Source organism: Aethalodelphis obliquidens, unplaced genomic scaffold (genome assembly GCF_003676395.1).
Source record: "Aethalodelphis obliquidens isolate GAN/ISIS:26980383/991018 unplaced genomic scaffold, ASM367639v1 scaffold34, whole genome shotgun sequence".
NCBI lineage: Eukaryota > Metazoa > Chordata > Mammalia > Artiodactyla > Delphinidae > Aethalodelphis > Aethalodelphis obliquidens.
This window is the reverse complement of record NW_020837978.1, coordinates 20,631,832-20,657,930: the sequence shown is the minus strand read 5'-3', so window position 1 is coordinate 20,657,930 and position 26,099 is coordinate 20,631,832. Positions and strand designations below refer to the sequence as shown.

Below are 26,099 nucleotides of genomic sequence, written 5' to 3'. Positions count from 1 at the left end.
AACTCTTTCTCAGGTAGATTGCCTATCTCCACTTCACTTAGTTCTTCTTCTGGGGTTTTATCTTGTTCCTTCATCTGGGACATGTTCTTCTGCCACCTCATTTTGTCTCAGTTGCTATTACTATTTTTATGTATGTAGTTGGTTAGTTATATTTCTCGACCTTGGAGAAGTGGCCTTCTGTAGGAGAAGTCCTATGCATTCTTGCAGCATACTCCTCTCTTGTCACCCAAGGTATAAGCTTTAGGGATTCCCCCTAAAAGGGCTGTGTGTTGTGGTCCTTCTGTTGTGGCAGTCTGCCTATGTGGGTGGTCTGGTAGGCTTGGTTGGCCCCTGGCCCTGTTGGTTGCCAGGCCTTGCCTTGTGTGGCTGCTGTTGCCTAGTAGGGCCTGGTCACAGGTGGCTGATTGCAGAGCCCCTCCCAGGGCCCCAGGGTTAGTGCTGGCTCACTGGTGGGTGGAGTCAGGGTCCTGAAGAGTCTGGGGCTGTTGCCCACCCACGGGCAGGTGAAGCCAGGTCCTAGTGTTAGTGATGGACTACTGGCAGGCAGAGCCAGGTCCTGGAGTCTGGCTGCAGGGCCCAGGGATCCCAGAGCTGCTTTCAGATTGCTGGGGGAAGGGGTGGGGTTCCTGACACAGTTGCATATGAGGTCCTTCATGTCCCTGTGTTGTCCTGCTAGTGGGCAGGGCTGGGGCCCAGCTGGTCCCAGGGTAGGGTGTGGCCTGCTACGAGTGTGCTGTGTGGTGCTCAGGCTGTGGGACTGTGGTTTTCCTGTGTCTGGTGTCTGCCTCCTGGTGGGTGAGGCTGGTCTGGAAGCGAGTGCAGGCTTCCTGGAGGGCAGGGTCAGTGCCTGCCCACTGGTGGGAGGAGCTGGGTTTTGGTCTTCTGGTGGGCAGGGCTGTGTGTAGACGTCATGTCTAGAGGCAGCTGTGGGCTCAGGAAGTTTTTAGGCAGCCTGTCTGCTGATGGATGGGGTTGTGTCCCCACCCAGTTAGTTGTTTGGTCTGAGGCATCCCAGCATTCCAGACTGTTGGGTGGGGCCAGGTCTTGGTGCTAACAGGCCAGAGAGAGGATCCCACACATTGGCACCCACCAGCATCAGTGGCTCCCAAATATGTATGCCACCAGTGTCTGTGTCCCCAGGGTGAGCCACAGCTGCCTCTCACCTCTCCAGGAGACTCTCCAAGACCAGCAGGTAAGTCTGGCCCGGGCTTGTATCAAATTACTGCTTGTGCCCTGGGTCCTGGTACATGTGAGGTTTTGTGCGCACCCCTTAAGAGTGAAGTCATGAAGCCTCTATTTCCCACAGTCCTTTGGGACTCCTGAAATTAAGACCCACAGGCCTTCAAAGCCAAATGCTCTGGGGGCTTGTCTTCCTGGTGTAGGACCCCCAGGCTGGGGAGCCTGATGTGGGGCTCAGAACTCTCCTGGGGAAGTTCTGTACTATAATTATTCTCCAGTTTGGTTGCCCACCTGAGCATATAGGACTTGATTATATTGTGAGTCCTCCCCTCCTACCCATCTCATTGTGGTTCTTCTTTCTGCCTTTAGTTGTAGATCTTTTTCTGATAGGTTTCAGTCATTTTCATAGATGATTATTCTGCAAGTAGCGATTCTGATGTGTTTGTGAGAGGAGGTGAGCTCAGGGTCTTTCTGCTCCCACATCTTGACCAATCTCCAAGGTTTTTACTTAAGAGACAGGAGTTGAGAGAAATGGAAAGAAAAGGAATCCACACAGGAAAAGGGTAAAATTACCATTATGAGCTGATGATATGATTGTTTACCTAGAAAATATAACTGGGTTGGCTGGAAAGCTACAGAAACAATAAGTGCACACAGTAAGTTTCCTGACTAACCTATTAATACAGAAAAATTTTTTCATGTTAAACAATCACTAGTTAGCAAATTTATTGAAAGAAATGATCCAAATGATGGTTGCAGGGAAATCTGATATGATCAATCAAAACTTTATTTGACTCAGTTTGCCAGCACCAAGAACTTTCCAAAATGGTGCACTCACAAAACTTCACCAGGATGCATTTATGCTCAAGATTGCAGATTAGAAATGACAAAGATCTGGATCTGGAATTAAACATGTCTATCAATGGTGTCTTCGTTAATAAATTTTGCAAGTGAATGGAATATAACCAGCAGCTGAAAAATATGGGATCTCATACAAATATTTTAATATAGATATTACTGAGGCCATTGTTATGAATAAGCACATAACAACACTAGGAAATATTCCATAGGTGTTAGCAAAAGTTCATCTTCTATTTCCAAGGTACAGAGTTGGGCACAGCTATGGAAGCAATCACACTACTTTATTCAGACCCTATAAATCTTACTTGTTTCTATATATTTGACCTATTTAAATACTAAAAGTTTTTAGTTTAGTTTTCAGTTTAGTTTTATACTAAAGTTTTCCATGATTGTTATTTCTATTCATTTCTGTTTATGTCCAAGCAGTCATTATTGAATATTCTGATGTTATATTACAATTTCAAAAAGATTTTGACAAGTATATCTTAATTGAAAATTTAATTTTGATTTTGTAAAGTTATCAGCCTTTTCCATTTGTTGAGTTTTACTCATTTGACTTTCTGATATTGCATCCTCAAATTTTATGTGTGTGCGTGCTCGTTTTAGATTCCCAGGAATACTTTTTCATAGCCTTTAAATTCCGCCTTTCTGAGTCATTTCATTTAGTATGTGTTCCTTACAAAGTGTATATATTTGGGTTCAATAATTTCACCCATTCCGAGAGTTGTCTCCTATGTTAGCTGAGTTTAACCCAACTGCATTCATTGTGTTTACAAATATACTTCATTTTTTGTCATTTTATTTTATATTCCCTTAAAACAAAGTCCTCCTCCTGCCCCCTTGCCTGCCTCTAGTAATTTGGAAGGTTTATGGAATATTGTAAGTTTGGGTTGTGCTTACACTCTAATGAAATCTTTGAAAATGTGTTCATTTTCCATTACCATGCTACGTTCTTTTCCTGCCAAAATATTTAACATATTCGACTTTTCTAATTACTTTTCTCTGGCTAGGACCAATTCTCTCTGAACTTGTAATTCCCCAAGCATGGTGTGGGTAGAATTTCCTCAGTTCTCCTGTTTACCTGGCCGCTGTTTCCATCTTCCCATCAGTCTGCAGCTGGAGGTCTGAGAGTTTGAATCCACTTTTCAGACCCTAGGCAAGAGGACAGCTCAGGGAACACCAGCCCGGGTAATGGGGTAGTTCCGGAGACGTTTTCCTTAGCTTTGCTTTTTGTTTTGATGTGCTGATGGTTGTTTCTTCAGTCATCTGCGTCTTCAGTGCTGTCAGCCATAATCAGCGGTATTTTTCCCTGTCAGTCAAACTGACACACTGTTGCAACGGTGATCAATCCCAACTTCCTATCTTTATTTAAGAAATTGGGGGAAAACAAGAAAGGGCTGAGTTACAGCCACGTGTTTCTCCTCCAGCCCAGAAGTCATTGCCAAAGGGCCTGGGACGCCAGAATTGCAAGTGTCCACCTGGTTCCCAGATGCCCTGGCCCTGGGGCATTACCCTCTCTTACTTCCAGAGGAATGTACCAAACTTTTGAGTCTAGTAGGCATCGTGAGTTGATTTCCAATGTCGCTTTTTCATTTGATCCCCATTGTTTTGAATTTAGCAAATAGTCCTTGTTGTTTTTGGCATGGTGTAGTGCTCCAGTCTTTGTAATTTTCTGATTTTGCTTCTTTGAATTTATTTCAGTAGTTGTGTAAAGGGACATACATTCTGCCTGTGAAAGTTTGTTTAGAGCAAGGCTTCTCAGCCTTTTTGTGATGGACCTCAATTCACAATATAATGCCCAGAACTCCAAAGGAGAAAGATTATAGTGAAATAGTTATCAAGATATTTTAAAAACATGTTTATGATCATATATATGCTCCTTTATTAATTAATTAAATAATGAGAACTAATTACAGGTCTAATAGATCCATTGTAATTTCAAAACAGTGTTGAGCAAAACAGCATATTTTGCGATATTGGTAATAACTGTAATGACACAAGAAGATATCTGTGATTTCTTATGCTGTCAGTCATCAGTACTGCTAATATTACTGTGGTTTGTTGCCTACATTCATAATAGATAGAAATGTTAAATTTCAGCCAGAGGTTGGGGATATAAAGATGTATTTTTTTCTATAAAGTTTGCAGATCCCAGATTAAGAACCCCTGCTTTCTAATATTCAACCAGATAAAAAAAATACTTTTAAAGCATTTTTATAAGTGCTGAGAAGAGAGCTACATCGTCAGGACTTCTATTCCTAAAGGAGATTTATGTTTTGTTGTGTGTGGTAGGGTGTGTGGGGAGGCGGGTATAGGAAGAGAAGATGAATGATATCTATAGTTTAAAAGTTAAGATAATTCCAGGTTCTAATAGCTCATAAAGAACATGAAAGAGGGTAACGTGATATAGAGAGTCCAGGAGAGCTGCTTTAGTTGCAGTTACAGGATGTGACATTTGTGTTGAGACTTCAGTGATGAGAAGGAGAGCCTCATGACAATCAGGGGAAAGGGTGCTCCGAGCATCAAAAATAACCAAGGGAAGGACCTAGAGATGGGAATGAGCTCACTCTACCTAAGAGGGAGAGCAGAGGGCAGTGTGGTTGGAATCTAGTGAGTGACGGAAAGTGAGATTGCGAACTAGTTAAGGGCCAGATCCTGTAGAGTTTGAAGATCATGGTAAGAGCTTGGTCTGAATTTAATTCTATTTATAATTAGATCAATTAAATGCTTTTGAGGAGGGAGGTGACTTGCCTAATTAACGCTGTATAGAGATCCTCTGGCTACCTTCTAGAAAAGGGTCTCTAGGAAAACAAGAGTGGAGGCAGGGAGACCAGACTGAGGCTGTTTCAGAAGTTCATGTCAAAGATGTTTGTGGAGTGGGCTAAGATGGAGGCAGAAGGAATGGTGAGAAGCAGTTAGATGTAGACTCTGCAGGTAGAGCTGGGCAGACATGGCAGGGAGATTATGCATTGTGCAGGAGAGAGAAGAAACAAGGATGGGACCCAGATTTTGGTTTTAACAACTAAGTGAATAAGGAAGTACATTACACAGAACTCTCAGCATTTCATTCATGGTGTGTTGTCATACTTGCCTTTGCCACCTAACTGTTTTCCATAGCGGCAGTACCATTTTACATTTCCACAAGCAATGTGTGAGGGTTCCAATTCTCTGCATCCTTGCATTTGTTATTTCCTGTTTTGTTGTTTTATTATAGCCATCTATTGCATTTGAAGTGGTTTTGATTTGTGTTTCTCTAATGATTTCTTTTAACATCTTTATTGGAGTATAATTGCTTTACAATATTGTGTTAGTTTCTGCTGTATCACAAAGTGAATCAGCTATATACATATATCCCAATATCCCCTCTGTCTTGTGTCTCACTCCCACCCTCCCTATCCCACCCCTCTAGGTGGTCACAAAGCACCAAGCTGATCTCCCTGTGCTATGTGGCTGCTTCCCACTAGCTATCTATTTTACATTTGGGAGTGTATATATGTAACTGCCACTCTCTCACTTCGTCCCAGCTTACCTTTCCCCCGCCTGATGTCCTCAAGTCCATTCTCTATGTCTGTATCCTTATTCCTCTCCTGCCCCTAGGTTCTTCAAACCATTTTTACTTTTAGACTCCATATAAATGTGTTAGCATATGGTATTTGTTTTTCTCTTTCTGACTTACTTCACTCTGTATGACAGACTCTAGGTCCACCCACCTCACTGCAAATAACTCAATTTCGTTTCTTTTTATGGCTGAGTAATATTCCATTGTATATGTGTGCCACATCTTCTTTATCCATTCATCTGTTGATGGACACTTAGGTTGCTTCCATACCCTGGCTATTGTAAATAGAGCTGCAATGAACATTGTGGTACATGACACTTTTTGAATTACGGTTTTCTCAGGGTTTATGCCCAGTAGTGGGATTGCTGGGTCATATGGTAGTTCTAGTTTTAGTTTTTTAAGAAACCTCCATTCTGTTCTCCATAGTTGCTGTATCAATTTACTTTCCCACCAACAGTGCAAGAAGGTACCCTTTTCTCCACACCCTCTCCAGCATTTATTGTTTCTAGATTTTTTGATGATGGTCACTCTGACTGGTGTGAGGTGACACCTTATTGTAGTTTTGATTTGCATTTCTCCCGTGATTAGTGATGTTGAGCATCCTTTCATGTGTTTGATGGCAATCCGTATATCTTCTTTGGAGAAATGTCTATTTAAGTTTTCTGCCCATTTTTTGATTGGGTTGCTTGTTCTTTTGATATTGAGCTGCATGAGCTGCTTGTAGATTTTGGAGATTAATCCTTTGTCAGTTGCTTCATTTGCACATATTTTCTCCCATTCTGAGAGTTGTCTTTCTGTCTTGTTTATGATTTCCTTTGCTGTGCAAAAGATTTTATGTTTCATTAGGTCCCATTTGTTTATTTTTGTTTGTATTTCCATTTCTCTAGGAGGTGGGTCTAGAGGATCTTGCTGTGTTCTACCTATGTTTTCTTCTAAGAGTTTGATAGTGTCTGGCCTTACATTTAGGTCTTTAATCCATTTTGAGTTTATTTTTGTGTATGGTGTTAGGGAGTGTTCTAATTTCATTCTTTTACATGTAGCTGTCCAGTTTTCCCAGCACCACTTGTTGAAGAGGCTGTCTTTCCTCCGTTGTATATTCAGGCCTCCTTTATCAAAAATAAGGTGATCATAGGTGCATGGGTTTATCTCTGGGCTTTCTATCCTCTTCCATTGATCTATATTTCTGTTTTTGTGCCAGTATCATACTGTCTTGATTACTGTAGCTTTGTAGTATAGTCTGAAGTCTGGGAGTCTGATTCCTCGAGCTCCGTTTTTCTTTCTCAAGATTGCTTTGGCTCTTCAGGGTCTTTTGTGTTTCCATACAAATTGTGGAATTTTTGTTCTAGTTCTGTGAAAAATGCCATTGGTAGTCTGATAAGGATTGCATTGAATCTGTAGATTGCTTTGGGTAGTATAGTCATTTTCACAGTGTTGATTCTTCCAATCCAAGAATATGGTATATCTCTCCATCTGTTTGTATCATTTTTAATTTGTTTCATCAGTGTCTTATAGTTTTCTGCATACAGGTCTTTTGTTTCCCTAGGTAGGTTTATTCCTAGGTATTTTACTCTTTTTTTTCCAGTGTAAATGGGAATGTTTCCTTAATTTCTCTTTCCGATTTTTCATCATTAGTATATAGGAATGCAAGAGATTTCTGTGCATTAATTTTGTATCCTGCTACTTTACCAAATTCATTAATTAGTTCTAGTAGTTTTCTGGTGGCATCATTAGGGTTCATATTTATAGTATCAGTTCATCTGTAAACAGTGACAGCTCTACTTCTTCTTTTCTGATTTGGATTCCTTTTATTTCTTTTTCTTCTCTGACTGCAGTTGCTAAAACTTCCAAAACTATGTTGAATAATAATGATGAGAGTGCACAACCTTGTCTTCTTCCTGATCTTAGTGGAAATGGTTTCAATTTTTCACCACTGAGAATGATGTTGGCTGTGGGTTTGCAATATATGGGCTTTATTATGTTGAGGTAAGTTCCCTCCAAGCCTAGTTTCTGGAGGGTTTTTTTTTTTTTATCATAAGTGGGTGTTGGATTTTGTTGCAAGCTTTTTCTGCATCTATTGAGATGATCACATGGTTTTTCTCCTTCACTTTGTTAATATGGTTTATCACATTGATTGATTTTCATATATTGAAGAATCCTTGCATTCCTGGGATAAACCCCACTTGATCCTGGTGTTTGATCCTTTTAATGTGCTGTTGGACTCTGCTTGCTAGTATTTTGTTGAGGATTTTTGCATCTATGTTCATCAGTGATATTGGCCTGTAGTTTTCTTTCTTCGTGATATCTTTGTCTGGTTTTGGTATCAGGGTTATGGTGGCCTCGTAGAATGAATTTGGGAGTGTTCTTCCCTCTGCTATATTTTGGAAGAGTTTGAGAAGGACAGTTGTTGTCTCTTCTTTAAATGTTTGATAGAATTCAACTGTGAAGCCATCTGGTCCTAGGCTTTTGTTTGTTGGAAGATTTTTAATCACAATCTCAATTTCATTGCTTGTGATTCATCTGTTTATATTTACTATTTCTTCCTGGTTCAGTCTCAGAAAGTTGTGCTTTTCTAAGAATTTTCCCATTTCTCCCAGGTTGTCCAATTTATTGGCATATAGTTCCTTGTAGTAATCTCTCATGATCCTTTGTATATCTGCAGTGTCAGTTGTTACTTCTCCATTTTCATTTCTAATTCTACTGATTTGAGTTTTCTCCCTTTTTTTCTTGATGAGTCTGGCTAATGGTTTATCAGGGTTTTTTTTATCTTCTCAAAGAACCAGCTTTTAGTTTTATTGATCTTTGCTATTGTTTCATTCAAGTCTTTTTCCTTTATTTCTGATCTGATCTTTATGATTTCTTTCCTTCTGCTAACTTTGGAATATTTTTGTTCTTCTTTCTCTAATTGCTTTAGGTGTAAGGTTAGGTTGTTTGAGATGTTTCTTGTTTCTTGAGGTAGGATTGTATTGCTGTAAACTTCCGTCTTAGACCTGCTTTTGCTGCATCCCGTTGGTTTTGGGTCATTGTGCTTTCGTTGTCATTTGTTTCTAGGTACTTTTTGATTTCCTCTTTGATTTCCTCAGTGATCTCTTGGTTATTTAGTAGTGTATTGTTTAGCCTCCATGTGTTTGTATTTTTTACAGATTTTTTTCCTGTAATTGATATCTAGTCTCATAGCATTGTGATTGGAAAAGACTTGATATGATTTCAATTTTCTTAAATTTACCAAGGCTTGATTTGTGACCTAAGATATGATCCATCCTGGAGAATGTTCCATGAGCACTTGAGAAGAAAGTGTATTCTGTTGTTTTTGGATGGAATGTCCTATGAATATCAATTAAATCCATCTTGTTTAATGTGTCATTTAAAGCTTGTGTTTCTTTATTTTTTTTCATTTTGGATGCTCTGTCCATCGGTGAAAGTGGGGTGTTAAAGTCCCCTGCTATGATTGTGTTACCGTTGATTTCCCTTTTTATGGCTGTTATCATTTGCCTTATGTATTGAGGTGCCCCTATGTTGGGTGCATAAATATTTACAATTGTTATATTGTCTTCTTGGATTGATCCCTTGATCATTATGTAGTGTCTTTCTTTGTCTCTTGTAATAGTCTTTATTTTGAAGTCTATTTTGTCTGATATGAGAATTGCTGCTCCAGCTTTCTTCTGATTTCCATTTGCATGGAATATCTTTTTCCATCCCCTCACTTTCAGTCTGTATGTGTCCCTAGGTCTGAACTAGTTCTCTTGTAGACAGCATATATACGGGTCTTGTTTTTGTATCCATTCAGCCAGTCTGTGTCTTTTGGTTGGAGCATTTTATCCATTTACATTTAAGGTAATTATTGATATGTACGTTCCTATGACCAATTTCTTAATTGTTTTGGGTTTGTTTTTGTAGGTCTTTTTCTTCTCTTGTGTTTCCTGCCTAGAGAAGTTCCTTTAGCATTTGTTGTAAAGCTGGTTTGGTGGTGCTGAATTCTCTTAGCTTTTGCTTGTCTCTAAAGGTTTTATTTTCTCCACCAAATCTGAATGAGATCCTTGATGGGTAGAGTAATCTTGCTTGTAGGTTTTCCCCTTTCATCACTTTAAATATGTCCTGCCACTCCCTTCTGGCTTGTAGAGTTTCTGCTGAAAGATCAGCTGTTAACCTTATGGGGATTCCCTCATATGTTATTTGTTGTTTTTCCCTTGCTGCTTTTAATATTTTTTTCTTTGTATGTTATTTTTCATAGTTTGATTAATATGTGTCTTGGCGTGTTTCTCCTTGGATTTATCCTGTATGGGACTCTCTGTGTTTCCTGGACTTGATTAACTATTTCCTTTCCCATATTAGGGACGTTTTCGACTATAATCTCTTCAAATATTTTCTCAGTCCCTTTCTTTTTCTCTTCTTCTTCTGGGACCCCTATAATTTGAATGTTGGTGTGTTTAATGTTGTCCCAGAGGTCTCTGAGACTGCCCTCAATTCTTTTCTATCTTTTTTCTTTATTCTGCTCTGTGGTGGTTATTTCCACTCTTTTATCTTCCAGGTCACTTATCCGTTCTTCTGCCTCAGTTATTCTGCTATTGATTCCTACTAGAGAATTTTTAATTTCATTTATTGTGTTGTTCACCATTGTTTGTTTGCTCTTTAGTTCTTCTAGTTTCTTGTTAAAAGTTTCTTGTATTTTCTCTGTTCTATTTCCAAGATTTTGGATCATCTTTACCATCGTTACTCTGAATTCATTTTTAGGTAGACTTCCTATTTCCTCTTCATTTGTTTGGTCTGGTGGGTTTTTACTTTGCTCCTTCATCTGCTGTGCATTTCTCTGTCTTCTCATTTTGTTTAACTTACTGTCTTTGGGATCTCCTTTTCACAGGCTGCAGGTTCGTACTTTCCATTGTTTTTGGTGTCTGCCCCCAGTGGGTGAGGTTGGTTCTGTGGGTTTTGTAGGGTTTCTGGTGGAGTGGACTGGTGCCTGTGTTCTGGTGGATGAGGCTGGATCTTATCTTTCTGGTGGGCAGGACCACGTCTGGTTGTGTGTTTTGGGGTGTCTGTGAACTTATTATGATTTTAGGCAGCGTCTCTGCTAATGAGTTGGGTTTTGTTCCTGTCTTGCTAGTTGTTTGGCATAGGGTGTCCAGCACTGGAGGTTGCTGGTTGTTGAGTGGAGCTGGGTCTTAGCATTGAGATGGAGACCTCTGGGAGAGCTCCCACTGATTGATATTACATGGGGCCAGGAGGTCTCTGGTGGTCCAATGTTCTGAACTCTGCTCTCCCACTTCAAGGTTCAGGCCTGATACCCAGCCGGAGCACCAAGACCCTGTCAGCCACACAGCATACCTCCTCACTGAGCCCAGGAATAGTTGATCTCTGCTAAGTGACCTGATGCGAGTTGTCCTGATGCCTCTCTTACCCAAACTCAGAGGCAGAGCACCACTTGGATGAGCATGGGAAGGAAAGTCACGCAGACCAAGCCCTGACCTTTGCTGCAGCCTTCACAGGAAGGCCTGGCGCCTGGGCACTGCTGGTTCAGAAGTGGCTCATTTTAATACACTCTGGCCTAAAATTACAGCTGGTTTCTAGAAAGGGGACAAAAAACACCACCTCCCTAATGATTAATGATGGTGAGCATCTTTTCATTGCATATTGGTCATATTTATATCTTCTTCAAAAAAATGTTTATTCAAGTTTTGCCCATTTTTTAATTGGGTTGTTTGTCTTTTTGTTGTTGAGTTTATATATTCTATATATAAGACCCTTATCAGATATGTGACTTGCACATAGTTTCTCCCACTCGGAGGTTTTCTTTTCACTTTCTTGATAGTGTTCTTTGCCACACAAAAGTTTTTAATATTTATGAAGTCTACTTTATCAATTTTTTTTTGTTGCTTATGCTTTTGGTGTTATATCTAAGAAACCGTTGCCAAGTCTGAGGTTGTGAAGGATTTACCCCTATGTTCTCTTCAAAGAATTTTATTATTTTAGCTCTTACATTTAGATCTTTGATCTATTTTTATCTAGTTTAATTTTTGTAAATGGTGTGAACTAAAGGTCCAGATTCATTCTTTAGAATGTAGCTATCCAGTTATCCCAGGACAATTTGTTAAAAAGACTATTCTTTCCCCATTGAATGGTCTTGGCATGTTTGTCAAAAATCAGTTGACCATAGACACTTTGGTTTATTTCTGGACTCAGTTTGATACCACTGATCTATATATTTATCCTTATGCTAGTACAACTCTGTCTTGATTACTGTTGCTTTGTAGAGAGCTTTGAAGTGTGAGTCCTTGAACTTGGTTCTTCTTTTTCAAGAATGTTTTGGCTATTCTGGGTCCCTTACAATTCTGTATTAATTTTGGAATCAGCTTGTCAATTTCCACAGAGAAATTGCTTGGATTCTGATAGAAATTTCATTAAATCTATGGCTCAATTTCAGGGGTTTTGCCATTTTAACAGTACTGAAGTCTTCCACTCCATGAACGTCGATTCTTTTCATTCATTTAGATCTTCTCTCATTTCTTTCAACAATGTTTTATACTTTTCAGAGTATAAGTCTTACATTTCTATTGTTAATTTTATTCCTAAATATATTCTTTTTTATGCTACTTTAAATGAAATTAGTTTAATTTTTGGATTGTCCATTGCAAGTATATAGAAATATGACTGATTTATGTATATCAATCTTGTATCCTGAAACTTTGCTGAACTCATTTATTATTCAAATAGTTTTTTAGTGGTTCTTTACAATTTCTATATAGAAGATTATGCCATCTGTGAATATAGTTTTATTTCTTCTCTTCCAGCCTAAGTGACTTTTATTTCTTTTTCTTGCCTAGATGCCCTGCCTAGAACCTCTACTAGGATGTTGAATAGAAATGGCAAGAGTGGACATCCTTGTCTTGTTCTTGATCTTATAGGGAAAACACACATTTAAAATTTTTTTCAAAGCCTTTCTCTAACTCCACTCTCCTGAGGCTTTTACTTTTATGTAATCCTTAATTGTTTTAGAACCATATGACTTTTTAAAAATCACATCCTGAGCAATATCTGTGAGGTACCGTAACACCCCACGTTGGAATTTCATGTCTGTTATATATATGGCCACCTACAGCAAGTCTTCAATGTAACATCATCATACACCCTGTTACAGAATTAGTCACCGTAAATTTGGCCGGATACAGGCCATCCTAGAAAAGAGGAAACAGATAAATCTTTATTTCTTCCCATGGACTATGTGCACTTAAAGCAGTGACATGTTGGTGAGAGATGTCAACTTTTTTCTCAGTCTTGGGTGAAATACCTGTGTTGCATAGTATTTTCCCTCCTGTGGATAAAACTCATCATGGTTGCTTACGTTAAAGGAATGTTTATATTCAGCTAACACGTAGAAACACATGTGGGGGTACTTACCGGTAGTTATTAGGCAACGTAAGTGACTGTTTCTACTGGGAAACCCAGAAAATGTCTGTTTGTATGAATGGCATGTTTTAGTGTGTCTTCCTCATCACTGCCCCAGATAGGCTCCTGTACTGATACCCAAATTAAGCACCTTGGCCACTTCCCCTTTTTAGGTTTTGGAGAACATTACATCAGATGAGTTGATCTGGACACCTGCTAACCAGGTGAAGCTGGGTTTCAGTCCAGTTTGCCAGATAGCACTGTCCCAATTGCCACAGGTTTTGGTAGCTTGTTCTTTGAAAGGACTGGGAATGTTTCTGAGCAGAACCAGAGTGTGTGGTTGGTGGAGGATCACAAAAAGAAGTTTCATTTTCTTAGTAACAAATATTTACAAAGAATGGGAATTTGGTCAAGTACAAAAAGTGTGCCTTGTGAATGCTGCGGATAAAATGTATTCCTATTAGGGAGTGCAGCAATATCAAACTACCTGAGTCCCAAACCCCAGGAGTGTGCAGTGTTTTTATTTTCAGGATACAGCATAGGTATAGAGCAAATGGTGGATGGTTTCATACCACGTGCTTGGACCTAGCAAGATATTGGAATTGTTCAGACCTCTCACTCAGAGACTTTTGAGAGTAAGAACGAGTAAGGAGGATAAAATTGCACCATTTTTATGTCAAGAGATGAGAAATGTAACAAATGCCTAGGATAAACTAATTGGGACAAAGAAAACAACTTGAAAAAATATACTAAGCCAGACTATTCCTTTGAACTGTTGTAAAGCTTTCTTATATCCACTGGGTATCAGGACTCAGTGACATTTATATGTGCTTTTTTCTTTCTCTACAAAACTTAGTGTAAAACAGAGCACTAGGAGAGCCTGGGTCTGAACTCCTTATTGAGGGGGAGAGGGACCAGCACACAAGCTGGGACTGAGGGGCAGTCACCAGCCCAAGGAAGAAGATGGCATGGAGATTCCTAGGAGGCCAGTCCCCTCCCCCAGCCCCTGCCACCATGCACACCCTGTGGGCATCTCTTTTGTCCATGTATTGTTTGTAACAAGTAACACGTCTGAATTTTAAATTTGGGTTTATTTGTCTTCCACTCTGCATTAGTTGCCTTATAAATGATTGTTAAATAAACCGAAAGCAAGCACAAGAAGATAAAATTTTATTCTAAGACTTTACGAAAGAGCCTTTCCATAATTTGCAACACTCACTCCTCCATGTCCTAGGTGTGTGGGCCAGTGGAAAATCTGAGATTTCTGTACTTTAAGGACAGCCCATTTTGGGGTAGAACTGTAAGTCAGGGGAATGTCCATGAGGGCAAACAGTGAACAACTAAGCACTGGCATCTAATTCGTCACTCGGTTTGCTCAGAAGCGGGTGCACCTCTACCTTTAGCCCAGTCCTGCACCTCTGCTTGGCCAAAGATGAGGTAGAAAAACAGGCCTGCTATGTTCACAGCAGCTGAAAGCAAGAAGACATTCCTCAACTGAACTCTGAGTCCTGGAGGCAGGAAACTACAAGTTATTAACAGTCTCCTAGTTCTTGTCCCTCCTGGTTCAGAAAGGCTTTGGCACCATATTCTACCGCCCTCATCCCCAACTCTGCCCCGCATTACATGTTCCTGGTTGTTCTTAGAATATGCAGGTACATTTCCGGTGCCCTGGCCTTTCCCTCTGCTGGAATATTCCTCCCCTCAAGTAGTCATTTCTCTCGCCCATGTACTTGCTTCCCATAAATATTACTTTTTCAATGAGACTTCCTCGGCCACCCTACTTAAAACTGAAATCCCACCCCCTCTTATGTGCCCTATTCTCCTCTCCAGCCCTACTCTTTTCTTAGTGCTTACCACCAATCACTATACCATGTTTTCGTTTAGTTTGTTAGTTTTCTATCGGTTTCTTTCCTACCGACTTCACAAGGGCAGGGACTTCTGTTGGTTTTATTCACTTAAACAGTGCATTGCACATGCTAATGTTCATTGCATATATGTCGAATGAATGAAGAGATAAATGAGTGAGTGAGTGAGTAATAAGGGAAACGAGCAGTTTGAGAATTTCCGTTGTAAACAGTGTTAGTCAGTGGCTGGAAGAGAACTGAAGCTTCAAAAAAAAAAGGACTTGGTGTCAAAAAGAATACCCTTTCTTTGTTATTCTCCATTCATTTTCCTGGCTTACTGGTGGAAACCACAGGAAACTTAAAGAATGATAGTCATGTGAATGTCATATGTATGTTTCTTCACATAAAGTCTGTATCAGTCCGATTCTTATGAAATTGTCATCAGATGAATTTGTTTATTCTGACAACTTTAAATGCATCTCCCAGGATGGAAGGCTGTATGAATGTAAAAACACCATGTAAGCAATACCGGGCAGAGGAATTTATGTACTAACCACTGATGAGCATACCTGTAATGTACAGGTTGCTCCTTCACTCTGTCATTCACTCATCCATTCAGCATCTCGTTCATTTGTTCTATAAATATTTGTTGGGTTCCTACATAGGGTGACCAGCTCTTTCCAGATTGCCTGGAACTTTCAAGGTTTTAGTGTTGAAAGTCCCACATCCCAGGAAACCCCTCAGCCCCAGCCAATCAGAATGGTTGGCCGTTCTATACTTCACAAGAAGGGTCATGATTATTGCTAGAAAATGTGATGACTAGCACGAGAAACTCATTCTAAGAACTCATAAAGCATAAACTCATACAATAGAGCATTCTCCTTCACTCCATACCCTGAACATGTGGTAATTTTTCTGCATGAGCTGAGCCTAGGGTCAGAATGAGAGGCCGGATGATCTTTTGAGGTGACTCTTATGAATATCATAATCATCAGAACATTTGGCCTTACATGACTGATGAAAAATCCAGCAACTGTGGGAGAGATGGCTCCCGCTATGTAAGAAAAGATCTGTGATAGTCCCCTGAGTAAGGCACTGTACCTGCGAGAGAGAAAGTGTGAGAAAACAATATTCCTCTGTAAGCAAAGGGTTAATCTCAGCTGATCTGTTGCAACTCTATGATTATCTCTGGGGATTGCTGGAGTTGTGCTGACCCTTAGTCAAACCTGAATGAAATGTACTGACTAGTGATGAGTATAATCCAGTGCTAGGATCTGGGATTTCCAAGGGGTCACCTGCACTAACTTGTCAACGTTCATTATACAAAAGGTACAGATTGATGGTTGGCAGCTGGTTTATATGTTCTTTTGTCTTCTGCTATGGAGCCTGATCTTTCAGCCTTGCTTTTAGGTATAAAAGACCTCCCATTGGATGAAACATTGGCTTTCCTGAGACCAAGGTGTCTCCCATGTAATTTGGTGGTTCATTACCTGAAGATGAAGTGTGTCCTATTGACTGTGAACGGTCCATGGATGGTCCCTGGGAGCTATATTTGGAAGTCTCAGTCATCTGGTATTTACCTATATCAGAGGTGAATGTTTCTCCTGCTATCCTGTATCCTCTACCTTTATTAAAGCCTTACATGAGCACGCCCTCTGAAGTTTACGAGTCCTTTCAGTGATCCAGCCCTGTGTAACTGCTGCATTCCCCAACAGAAAGAAATTGGTGTGAGTCTCCCACAGTTGAACTGTGAGTGTGGCCACTGACTTCTCCTGTTTTCATCTGGAAAAACTAAGTTCACAGAGGTTGGCTAGCTTTGGGTCCCTTCCAGGAATTATTTGGATGTACGACTGGTGCTGAAATTTCCTGTGACCCATTGCATGTGTCACATTTTACGCATGTGTCAGAGCAGCTTTAGGGATGATCACAGGTCCCTACCGAGGAGCAATATCCATGAAGTTGACAAGGGCTCCTGATTGGCTGAGGCTTTTGGTAGCAGAAGACAATATCAAGAAGGCCATGGTGGCACTGAAGCTGGATCTGACCCCGAAAAGGGACATGAAGAACGCAGATGGGAGGAGAACCCCTGGGGCAGGAGAACAAACACAGTGAATAGGAAGCTTCCCTGAGCATCCCACATCCACCCACCCCCCCATGTCTACCTTGGTTCTTACCTATGGCAGTGAAGAGTTTCCTGATGGTATTGAGTCTGAGGATTTTTCTGGAGAGGAGAAAATCTGCCAGTAGACCTCCAGGGACAATGCAGATACAGGCAGAAACAAACGGCAGGGCTGACAGCATCCCACTCTGAGAACCAGAGCTGAGGTGAGGTGCATGCCTCACTACACCCACCATGACACAGATTGATCCCTGGGTGGATTGTCTACGTCTATAGCTTTTCTTTTATATACACATCACCTTTAATATGAATTTCTGGAATGAGCCAATATAATTTTAGTGCCTGAGGAAAAATAGGCATACAGTTCAATTTGAAAAAAAAATGGACCAATGCTGTCTTCATATATAAGGATCATGTAGAAATAGATATTAAAAAGAACAAAAGCCAGTAGAAAAATAGTCAAAGGATATGAATGGACCATTTACAGAAAAAGAAAAATAAGTGATTTCTAAGCATATTAAAAGGTATCCACCCTCATAATAGTAAAACTACTGTGAGATACCATTTTATCAAACTGCCAAAAGTGCAACAGTTTTGTGACGTGATCTGTGGTGATGCCAGGGGTATCAGGTACTTCCAAATATTATCAATGCCCAATGGAGGGCAATTTGACAATAAATATAAAAGTTTATAGAGGAGATAGATCAAGATAGTGGAGTAAGAGGACGCGGAGCTCACCTCACCCCATGAAACATCAAAAATACATCTACGTGTGGAGCAATTCTCACTGAAAACAAACTGGAGACTGGCAGAAAGACTCTTATACAACCAAGTCTGTAAGAAAGTTTCGCATGTAATTGGGTAGAAGGGAGAGAAGTGATCAGATCGGGACCTACACTCCTGGGAGGGTACACAGAAGAGGAGGGGGAATTACACAGGCTCAGAGATCCTCCCTGGGGAGTGAGTGGTGAGAACCACTGAGCACTACGCCCTAGGGTCTGGCACCAGGAGGACAAGTCCCCCTAGCTGATTCAAAAAACTGGGATTGATAGCAGGACTATAACGAACCAAGACTCCGCTCATGAAGAGCGTGCATACACTGGCTTACTCCCAAAAAAAGGCAGAGGAAGCAGATTGAAACTCACAGGGACTCTGGCTGGTTTCCCACCACTGCCTAACACACACCCCAGCCTGCGCAGAGCACCTGCTCCAGCCCCTCTTGCTCCCAGTGCAGCTCCACACTGGAGAGAGGGCTGCCATGGCTGAGAGGAGTATGCAGTTGTGAGAGAAAGAGGTAGCTCAGACTTAGCACAGCATCTGGACATTGCTGGTGCCTATGAAGGCAGAAGATCAGGAGCTGTCCAGGACTCCGACTAGTGCCGGCACTACCACGGTCTGCACTCCAACCCATACCAAGCACCCACTCCAGCTCCTCTTGCTCCAGTGCTGTTCCCCTCTGGGTGAGTGTGCCTGTGCTGGGAGGGGGGAGAGCACACACTTAGAGGGAATGGAGCCAGATCAGACCAACCCTCAGGTCTTCTGACCCAGCAACGTGGAACCCACCCCGACCCTGATAGTGTGGTGTTGGCCACCAAACTGAGGAGAAGCCCTGGCTCACAACTGGCTCTTGCTCTAGCCCTTCTACTTCTAGCCCTACCTCCTACCCTGGTGATAGCTGCTAGCACACCATTGGGGAAGAGGGACTTATGCTCAACGTCAGATGTAGCTGTGCCACCAAAGACACTGGGCACATACAGACTGCACAGGGATGCTTCCATACAAGGACACCCCTTCAATTCCAGGATAGCTAAATGTTTCACCTAATTTCATAGAGACAGAGAAAGTTAAGCAAAATGAAGAGATAGAGAAATTTAATTCAAAGGAAAGAACAAGAGAAAACCCCTGAAAAAACAAGTAATGAAACAGAAATAACGTACCAGATAAGAGTTCAAAGTATTAGTAATAAGAATGCTAACTAAATTAAAGAGTAGATGAACACAGTGATAATTTTAATAAGGAAATAGAAAACATATAACAGAGCCAGCCAGAACCAAAGAATACAATAACTGAAATGAAAAACACAATCAAAGGAATTAACAGCTGACTAGGTGATACAAAAGAATGCATATGTGACCTGGAAGATAGAATAATGGAAATTGCCCAATCAGAGCTGCAAAAAGAAAAACAGAAGAGTTTAAGAGATCTCTAGAATAACATTAAGCAAACCATGATTTGCACTATAGGAGTCCCAGAAGGAGAAGAGAGAGAGAGAGAGACAGGTCAAAAATGTATTTGATAAAATTATGGCTGAAAACTTCCCAAACCTGCAGAAAGAAACAGATATCCAGGTACAGGAAGCACAGAGGGACCCAAACAAGATGAACCTAAACAGACCTACACCAAGACATATCATAATTAAAATGGAAAAATTAAAGATAAAAAGAGAATTCTAAAGGCAGCAAGAGAAAAACAGTCATATACAAGGGAACCCCCATAAGACTATCAGCTGATTTTTCTGCAGAAACTTTGCAGGCCAGAGGTAGTGGCATGATATATTTAAAGTGCCGAAAAGGAAAAACCTGCAACTAGGATACTCTACCCAGCAAGATGATCATTTAGAATTGAAGGAGAGATAAAGAACTTCTCAGACAAGCAAAAACTAAAAGAGTTAATCAATACCAAACCTACCCAAAATGTAATGTTAAAGGGTCATCTCTAAGTGGAAAAGAAAAGGCTACAACAAGAAGTAAGAATCTATAGGAAAGCAAAAATCCCACTAGTAAAAGAAAATAGACAGTAAAGACTGGCTCAACTACTTAAATAGGCTAGCATGAAGTTTAAAGACAAAAAAATTGTAAAATCAACTATAAATACAATGAACAGTGAAGGGATAAACATGAAGATGTAAAATATGACATCAAAACACAAAACATGGAGGAGGGGAGTAAAAAATGTAGATCTTTTAGAATGTGTTTGAACTTAAATGACTACCAGTTTAAAACAAGTAGATATAAGTAAATATACATGAACCTCATAGTAACCACAAATTAGAAACCTACAATAGATACAAAAAAAATGAGAGAAAGGAACACAAGGATACCACTTAAAAAATCATCAAACCACAAGGGAATAAACGAAAAGAAAAAGGAACAGAAAAGAACTATAAAAACAATCAGAAAACAAGAAACAAAATGACAATAAGAACATACCTACCAATAATCACTTAAATGTCAATGGACTAAATGCTCTAATCAAAAGACCTAAGGTGGCTAATTGAATTAAAAAACAAGACCCATCTGTATGCTGCCCACAAAGACTCACTTCAGAGCTAAAAACACATACAGATTGAAAGTGAGGGGATGGAAAAAGACATTTCATGCAAATGGAAATGACAAAAAATGGGGGGTAGCAATATTCATATCAGACAAAATAGACTTTAAAACAGTTTATAACAAAAGACAAAGAAGGGCATTATATAATGATAAAGGAATCAATACAAGAAGATATAACACTTTCTAACATGTATGGACCTAATATAGGAGCACCTAAATATATAAAGCAAATATTAACAGACATAAAGGGAGAAATTGACAATGATATAATAATAGTAGGAGACTTTAATACCTCACTTACATCAATGGACAGGTAATTCAGACAGAAAATCAATCAGGAAACAGTGGTCTTAAATGACACAACAGACCAGTTGGACTTACAGGACATTCCATCTAAAACCAGCAGAATACACATTCTTTTCAAGTGCACATGGAATGTTCTCCAGAATGGATCACATGCCACGTTACAAAAGAAGTTTCAACGAACTTAAGAGGATAGCAATTATATCTGGCATTTGTTCCAACCACAATGGTATGAAACTAGAAATCAATTACAGGAAGAAAAATGGGAAAAACATAAACATGTGGAGACTAAAGAACATGCTACTTAAAAAAAAAAAAAGGTCAGTGAAGACATCAAAGAGGACATAAGAAATACCTTGAGACAAATGAAAATGGAAACACAGTACTCCAAAATCTATGGGATGCAGCAAAAGCAGTTAGTTTATGGCAGTAGAGGCCTTCCTCAAGAAACAAGAAAAATCTCAAACTCTGGTATTTGAAAGAGAAAGCAAAAAGCCCAAAGTCAGCAGAAGCAAGGAAATAATAAAAATCAGAGAGGAAATAAATAAAACATAGACCAAAAATAAATAAATAGCTATAGAAAAGATCAGTGAAACCAAGACTTGGTTTTCTGAAACGGTAAACAAACTTGATAAACCTTTAACCAAGATCATCAAGAAGAAAAGAGAGAGGATCCAAATAAAATAAGAAATGAAAGAGGAAAAATACCACCCAATACCACAGAGATACAAAAAAAATCATAAGAGAATACTATGAACAGTTATATGTCAACAATTTGGACAACCTAGAAGAAATAGATAATTTCTAGAAACATACATGACTGAACCAAAAATAGACACTCTGAACAGACCAATCACTGGTAGTGAAATTGAATTCATAATTTAAAATATAGCTCCCAGTAACAAAAGTCCCAGACCAAATGGCTTCAGAGGGGAGTTCTACCAAACATTAAAGAAGAGCTCATACCTATCTTTCTCAAACTATTCCAAAAACTGGGAGAGGGGGGAATACTCCCAAATTCATTCTATGAGACCACCAGTACCCTATACCAAAATCAGACAAAGACACTACAAAAAAAATTATAGGCCAATATCTCTGATGAATATAGAAGCAAATATCCTCAACAAAATATTAGCAAACCAAATTCAACAATATATAAAAAGGATCATACCCCCATGATAAAGTGATTTATTCCAGGAAGGCAAGGATGGTTCAATGTTCACCAATCAATGTGAGACATCATATTAACAAAAGGAAGGATGAAAATCACATAATCATCTCAATAGATGCAGAAAAAAGCATGTGACAAAACTTAATATCCATTCATGGTAAAAATTTCCATCAAAATTGGAACATGGGCTTCCTTGGTGGCGCAGTGGTTGAGAGTCTGCCTGCCGATGCAGGGGACACGGGTTCGTGCCCCGGTCCGGGAGGATCCCACATGCCGCGGAGCGGCTGGGCCCGTGAGCCATGGCCGCTGAGCCTGCACGTCCGGAGCCTGTGCTCCGCAATGGGAGAGGCCACAACAGTGAGAGGCCCGCATAATCCAAAAAAAAAAAAAAAATTGGAACATAACATAATAAAGGCTGAGAAAACAGGGCAGATTGGGGACAGGAATGAGAGTAAGATTTTTTACTCTTTTACCTGTTTATATATATTTTTTAAATGTTGATCCCTGTTTTTATCAATTCAACTCCTAAATTAAATTGCCATTAAAGAAAATGCAAGGAAAGGAGGCCATTCTTTGTTGTATGTAACCCAAACAATGAAAAGGATTTCACTGTCAACGGGTCCGAGATGTTTATTTTACATATGAGTAAACATATGTTGAATAAGACTTCTAGGAGGAGAAAATAAAGAGAATTGAGGACAGGCAATACTTTTAAAAATATTGAATAGGACTCCTTCAGAATAGATGAAACATAAGATTTCTCAGATTCAAGAATTACAAAGAGTGTCAAGCCAAAGAAATGAAATGAAATTTACACCTAGACATATCATAAGGCTGCAGTATATGTATACTGCAGGATACAAAAAGCACAGGCCTTATTTTTAATAATAGATACCATTAAAGGTCATTGACGAAAGGGGAGAAATCCATTTCAGTATGATATCAGACAGGGGAGAGGTGTTTCTTAAACTTCTTCAAAATAATTTTAAAAAGACAAAATATAGGAAAATGGGTAAAGAGCAGGTAACTATCAGAAGAATAGATAAATACAGATGAAGAACGAACAGTGGGAAATGCAGTCTGCCTTACTATAGAGGAAGGCCATGGATATCAAAGGAACAATATCATACTATCTCTTACCCATCAACCTTCATAAATATTTAAAAGACTTTTATCACCAAGTTTAGGCAGAAGTGTGAGTAATAAGCTGTTATTTATGGTGGTCAAACTGTATTCCTTCTACCTGATATTGCTGCTTCACGGTGTCTGCACAGCCACACAGAGTATGTCCCAAGACACTCCTTGTAGCAGCAATATTTGTAAAAGTAAAAAATCAGGAACAACTAATGATCATTAATATTTAAATAGTTAAGTAAAGTACCTGTAAATTTTAGAATACAGCAGTCAAAAAGAATTAATTGGATCTATATTAAAAAGCATATAAAGATTTAACAGACATTAAGTGGAAAAAGTACATTGTAGAATAGTAAGTATAAGATAATAAGTAAAACATACATAATATTCCATTATGTAATTTATATGTTATAAATGAATAGAAAATTTACAATGCTGAGAGAGTGACAGCTCTCGTCTACATTGTCCTGAGCTCTGGTTTTAAAATTAAGATGCATGAATCTGGTAACACGGGTCATCTGTATATAAGGGAATGCAGAGGACCACTCCCTTGGGGAGGGATGGCCACGGGGGGGATTTAATTCTATCTATGGTGTTTAAATGAGTTACAGCAATAATGTATTTGTGAATTATTACTGTGATTAAAAAACACATTTACAATTGCAACAACAGAAAGCTGTCACAAAAACTGGGGTCACAATGTGTGGAATCTTTCATCCTGACACCTTCAGAAATTGTGTGCACCTGTGTACGTGTGCGGTAACGTGTCTAAGTGTAAATGGATGTTCAAATAGCACTCTTCAGACTCCAATTTGATTGAACATATCCTATTCTGAGAGGAAAACAATACATGTTGCCTTTATTCCAAAACGATGGGAAAGACTGGAGAAGGAGGAGGCTGCTGAGCCCACGTCAAGGGCACAAACTGACTGAGATGAAGAAGCTGAGAGGGTTTCTTTAGAGGTAGTTGCTGGTACGCTCCGTCTCTTATTCACCCTGCCTTCATGAAAGAGGGGAAGTGGGTGCCGCCCCTCACCTCAAGTCAAACGATAGCTGCTGCCTGCAAAGGGGTCGCCCAGAGATTGACTTATGTCCCCTGGAGGTTGTGTGTGTGCATGCCAGTGTGTATGTGTGAGAGAGAGAAGGGGACTGATGAGTGACACAGGCCTTAGAATCTAAGGCCATGGGGCTGTGACTCTTGGCCTGAGGCCGCAGAGCAGAGAAGGGCCCACAGCACACTGAGAGGTCAGGAGACCTCCCACAGCAGCAGGTGCAAAGACACCTGGACAGAGACCTGCAGGTTCCTTCTGAACCAGATACGGATGATTCAGGAGAGGTCCGGTTTACAGCCTTTTAAAATCCTGCCCAAGAGAACTGTCTAGAGGGACCACATACCCCAAAAAAGGTGGGGTGGACTGCAGGATGCCCAGCAGGTGAGGGAAGAACAGTAAGGGCTGAGCAGTGGACACGCATCACCTGTGACATGGGGGAGACTGATGGGTGTCCCCAGTGGGGAACTCTCCAAAAGATCAGCACTGAACATCCACCCAAGCCCAGAGAGCCCCAATGCCAGATCACAAGAGTCCCAGTCAAAACCCACACTTCCGGCCGCTTATCCACCAACCCATATCTCCGTAACCACCAGCCCTAGAAGGATCAGACGCCTCAGCTAGCAAGAGGGGCGAGGGGAGGAGCTGACGGAGAAGGGAATAAGAAGCCAAACCAAATCATCCACCACACCCCTCCCCAATCAGACCCAAGCTGGAGGCGGGAGAAGCTCTACTTTTAGATAAAATTTGGAGTTTTATGCTTTTCATCAGACTGCAGCTATTAATTATAACATGAGATTATTTGGAGGCTGAAAATAACCAATGGACTTTTCACTCTCTGAAAGTGATCAGAAAAGTTATGGGGCTGAGCAGATATAAAGGGAAGTGAGGGCAGGGCAGGAGTTGCTGGTAAAGTAAAATTTTGAATTTCTCTCTATGGAGTACTACTTTTATTAACATAAGAGCAAGTATATGACTCTTTGATGATTTGTTTTTAAGTATAAGTGCAAACATTGCATAATGTCTGTGCATGTCACAACTACAGTTGGTAGTGGTTAACTAACAGAACAGTTGCCTAATTACGTCATTCAAAAGCACAGATGTTGGAGACCAAGGAGCCCTCCAGTCCACACTGAAATTCAGAAACAAACTGAAAGTTGAATTGAAATCCAAATCATTGTTCATTGGCAAAATAGAGTGGCTCTGCTAACTGAGAAGAAACCTGTCACAAGAAGGGACTGAATATCCCGCTGTATAAGTAATTTACTTATCATGTCTGTCTACACCTTAGGGCAATTAGTTTAATTGACAGGGTTATTAGCAGTCACAGAACTGAAGACATAGCTTTCAGAGTAACATTTTCCCCCAAGGGTTACACCTATAAGGACTCTTCTAGTGTACCAGTGCCTAAGAGTTAACTGACCACTTGTTCCTTCATTGATTCAGTAAATATTTGTTGAGCCAATAAGTGGAATGTTCTGCTACCTTAGCCCTTTCTCTTGCATTTGTGACTGAAGGACTCCATTCTCATTAAATTTCCTCTCTCTATACTTATTATTACAGAAGCACTTGCTAGTTTTTCTGGCAACCAGCAATAATGCCAGCATACTGTCCACACCAGCATCCCTTACCCTATACCAGCTTTGTCCCAACTTCTATTGCCTTGTTAACTCCAGCAAAGTCTCCAGGAGGGGCGCAAAATGAAAAGAAAGAGTAATGACATTTGCTATGAAGAAAATGAGAGTAGCGGTGACAGTGACTTAGTAACTAGCATCTGGTGAAGAGGGCAACTACTTTGCCAAATCTAACTACTTTACCTGGTTGTGTGAGAAAGTTACATGTGAGCTGAAATGGGAATGATGAGAAAGAGGCAGCTCTGAGCCAGAGCATTCCAGGCAAAGGAACCAGCAAGTCTGTCCAATGTAGCCAGTGCAGAGTGAGTGAGGAGGTTAATGGTGGGAGATGAGATCAAAGTGGTGGTCAGGGCCACACCATGAAGGGTCCTATGGGGTGGATAAGGCGACTGGATTTCCCTTGGCTGCTGTGGGGTGCATGGTCTACAAGGTCCAAGACTAGGACCCAAGAAACTGAAGAAGAGGCTGTCGTAGTCACCTATTGAAGGGTTGATGGTGTCTGGGCTAGGCTGTCGTGGTTCAAAAGACAAGACTGGG

At 40.2% G+C, this 26,099-nt stretch overlaps 1 protein-coding gene across 1 annotated transcript; it reads right to left on the bottom strand.

Annotated features, from left to right (window-relative positions):
• Positions 1-14,338: 14,338 nt before the first annotated feature.
• On the bottom strand, positions 14,339-17,175 carry LOC113631619 (putative small intestine urate exporter). The gene is given in 5 exon segments (XM_027128185.1): positions 14,339-14,469; positions 14,472-14,484; positions 15,831-15,921; positions 16,759-16,906; positions 16,995-17,175. Coding segments are annotated over 5 exon segments (564 nt in total).
• Positions 17,176-26,099: the final 8,924 nt, after the last annotated feature.